The sequence below is a fragment of the Aegilops tauschii genome, chromosome 1 (genome assembly GCF_002575655.3).
Source record: "Aegilops tauschii subsp. strangulata cultivar AL8/78 chromosome 1, Aet v6.0, whole genome shotgun sequence".
In the NCBI taxonomy this organism is placed as follows: Eukaryota; Viridiplantae; Streptophyta; class Magnoliopsida; order Poales; family Poaceae; genus Aegilops; species Aegilops tauschii.
In genome coordinates, this window is record NC_053035.3 from 386,728,992 (window position 1) to 386,731,158 (window position 2,167).

Here is a 2,167-nt window from a genome sequence, read left to right on the forward strand (position 1 = left end):
TGACAGAACACGGGCACGTTGACGTCCGTGCAATCACGTAGCTTCATGTCCGTGCCTCACGTAGCATCGTACATGTGCCTCTAGTTGCGCCTCTCGTTCTATAAGTGCGTCTCGCAGCTGCATGTCCACGCCTCTTGCTGCTTCTTGTTGTTTCTGTCCATCTCATAGCGTCAGTTGCAACACGCACAAACAACAGTGCCTCTGAAAAAACACAGCACTGCTCCTCCCAGCGAATGTATCACCGAAAACAATTGCCACTCCTAGTGAATGTATCACGCCCGTGTGTCTGAGAGTTAAACCAGCCACTTCAAGCATGCTTCTCTTTGTCAGAGACTTGTGCCTCTACATACTGCCCCTGCATGCCTCACGAGATAAATTGTAAAAGTTGACATTTGATAGAAAACTACGCAAGACAACGATCCTCTCCCCGAGTTGCTGGAGATACAACGGTTGTTAAAAACATTACTGCTGATTTTATTTTTATTTTTTATAAAGAAAAACCAAGATAAAAAACCCAGGATGTGCACAACCGCACCGACAGGAAGATGAAACCACGATCCACAACAAACGATGTGCACAACCGCATCGACAGTGAGATCGTGCACTCCTTTGCGGCTGCCCCGCCCTTAAATTTAGACTTCCGCCGCGGCCTTCTCACACACAAACAACAGAAATCGCCATTGCGCTCCCACTCATTGTTCCCCATGAAATACCAGGTTGAGGAGGAATAATTGCTCCAGGCCATGGGATTCACCAGGGAACTCATGGAGGTGCAGGCCCACGGCAACACCAAGTTGCACATGATCCACACCAATGACTTGCACAAGGCGGCGACCACCATCGAGCAATACGAGCGACACCTCCAGTTCGAGCACCACAAGATTGTCGAAGTTGATATGGAGTACACCAACGACCATGGCAAAGATCAGAAACCCGCCCTCGTCCAACTCTCCGTCGGCAAGGATCATCCGGTGCTGCTCTTCCAACTGAGCACCGCCGACAAGAACTGCACCAAGTTTGACAACTTCCTCGCCGACCCCAGGTACATGTTTGTTGGCTTCTCCATCAACGGCGACATAGAGATGCTTGGCCGCGTCGGACTGGAGATCGCCCACTTCGTCGACATCCAGAAGGAATGGAGGGTGCCTACAACTACCAAGCCTCTGGACTCCCTTGGGGACGTCTCGGGCATCCTTGTCCACGACTACTACAACGACATGAAGAAGAAGCTCACCAACGCAGAACACAAGCGCTGGGCGTGCATGCCCCTTTCCATGAGACACATCGAGTACGCGGCAAAGGACGCTCACGCTGCGTACGAGATATGGAGCCGCCTCACAATCGTCCAGGAAGGTCTCCGCCGGAAAAAACTCGAGAAGGAGCTGTCCAGGAAGCGCGCTAGGTCCTGGGGCGACTGCGACTACTGAAGCAGGTGGTCCTGGCCAAGAAAAGTATCAAGAAGATTTCTCTTGCCATTCTAAATTTCTCATTAGATTTGCTTTCTCTCAAGATTGTTGTTTGCTTTTGTCGCAGATAACCTTGTAGTTTGCTTGCAGTTTACATATCTTTTGGACAAGTTTATTTCCAGTGCAATGTTGGAGTTATCTATTAGTAGAATATATTGCAGTGCACTGAAAAATATAAACACAGTATAGATAGCATACGATTAGCGTAACGCACGAGTCAGGTACACATAGCAGTCGACAAAAAGGACGAGCATGCAGTGCACTAGTACCTTTCTGGATGCAGTGTCGAAATGTAGGGACAACAATTACAGAATGTTCCTAAATGGAGTGCACAATGTTCTAACAAAACATTGCACACACGGTATTAAAAAACGTTCGCCTGGAACACTTTGGAGAACATTTTGAATACAGAGGTAGTTACGTGTTTCTTCTCCTTGGAGAACAGTGCTCCACTGAAAGTGCAACTCTCCCTGGGTGGTTTTGGTAATTCCTAACAACATATAGTTTATTGAGCTAATGCTATTCCAAGATAAATATTTCAGGAAAGCTCAATATTTGGCATGGCATGGATTAGAAAGTGGACCCTTCAAAATGCTAAGGACAAAAGATTGGCTCAAGCTCAAAGCACAAGACTCTACATTTTCTATTTTAGTGATCCAAGATCACATTAACTCTATAGGAAAAGCCAATACTATTAAGAA

General features: G+C 47.1%; 1 protein-coding gene across 1 annotated transcript; it reads left to right on the forward strand.

Annotated features, from left to right (window-relative positions):
* Positions 1-743: 743 nt before the first annotated feature.
* Positions 744-1,427, forward strand: LOC141033848 (uncharacterized). Its single transcript, XM_073506287.1, has one exon. The coding sequence runs from the start codon at positions 744-746 to the stop codon at positions 1,425-1,427; it is 684 nt and encodes a 227-aa protein (XP_073362388.1).
* The last annotated feature ends 740 nt before the right edge of the window (positions 1,428-2,167 follow it).